The 506-nt window shown below is 32.7% G+C and overlaps 1 protein-coding gene across 4 annotated transcripts in view; it reads left to right on the forward strand.

The window, feature by feature from the left end:
• LOC110461901 overlaps window positions 1-506 on the forward strand; it is a 112,146-nt gene that overhangs the window by 88,446 nt on the left and 23,194 nt on the right. For all 4 annotated transcript variants that reach the window (XM_021515629.1, XM_021515630.1, XM_021515631.1 and 1 more), the window contains one exon: window positions 386-501. In XM_021515629.1, coding sequence (XP_021371304.1) covers window positions 386-501 — 116 coding nt within the window. The remainder of the gene's footprint in view (window positions 1-385; window positions 502-506) is intronic.

Below are 506 nucleotides of genomic sequence, written 5' to 3' on the forward strand. Positions count from 1 at the left end.
GGGTAATACTGTATATCAGTTTGGAGGTAATATTGTATATCAGTTTGGAGGTAATATTGTANTGAATTTAATTTGTTTTGATTTTTAATTTTTATCCATCAGTACTTGTATTCCAAGCATTTATCAAAGTATATTGATGTGTGATAGAATTACACTGCATTCAAATCTACTAGCTGCTGCACACATAAATATTAGAAAAAGGAAATCGTTTTATGTGTAAGTCTCTGAAATCTTTGGGTAAATATACTGTAAAATACATACTTTCTTCAGTGCATCCATAAATAATGAATTGGGGCAATCACAATATATGCAATAATTATATACAGTAACATCATTTAATGTAATTAAAAGCAATACAGTGATTTTGTGACCTATTCTGTTGCAGGATTATAAAGACCATGACTTACATGCTGTTCCTGATCCACCTGGAGACGTGTGGTTACTATTCAGTATCGGTGTACGAGGGGATCGGCTCTAACCGCTGGGTCTATAATGGAGAAGGTATA

Source organism: Mizuhopecten yessoensis, unplaced genomic scaffold, assembly GCF_002113885.1.
Source record: "Mizuhopecten yessoensis strain PY_sf001 unplaced genomic scaffold, ASM211388v2 scaffold10703, whole genome shotgun sequence".
In the NCBI taxonomy this organism is placed as follows: domain Eukaryota; kingdom Metazoa; phylum Mollusca; class Bivalvia; order Pectinida; family Pectinidae; genus Mizuhopecten; species Mizuhopecten yessoensis.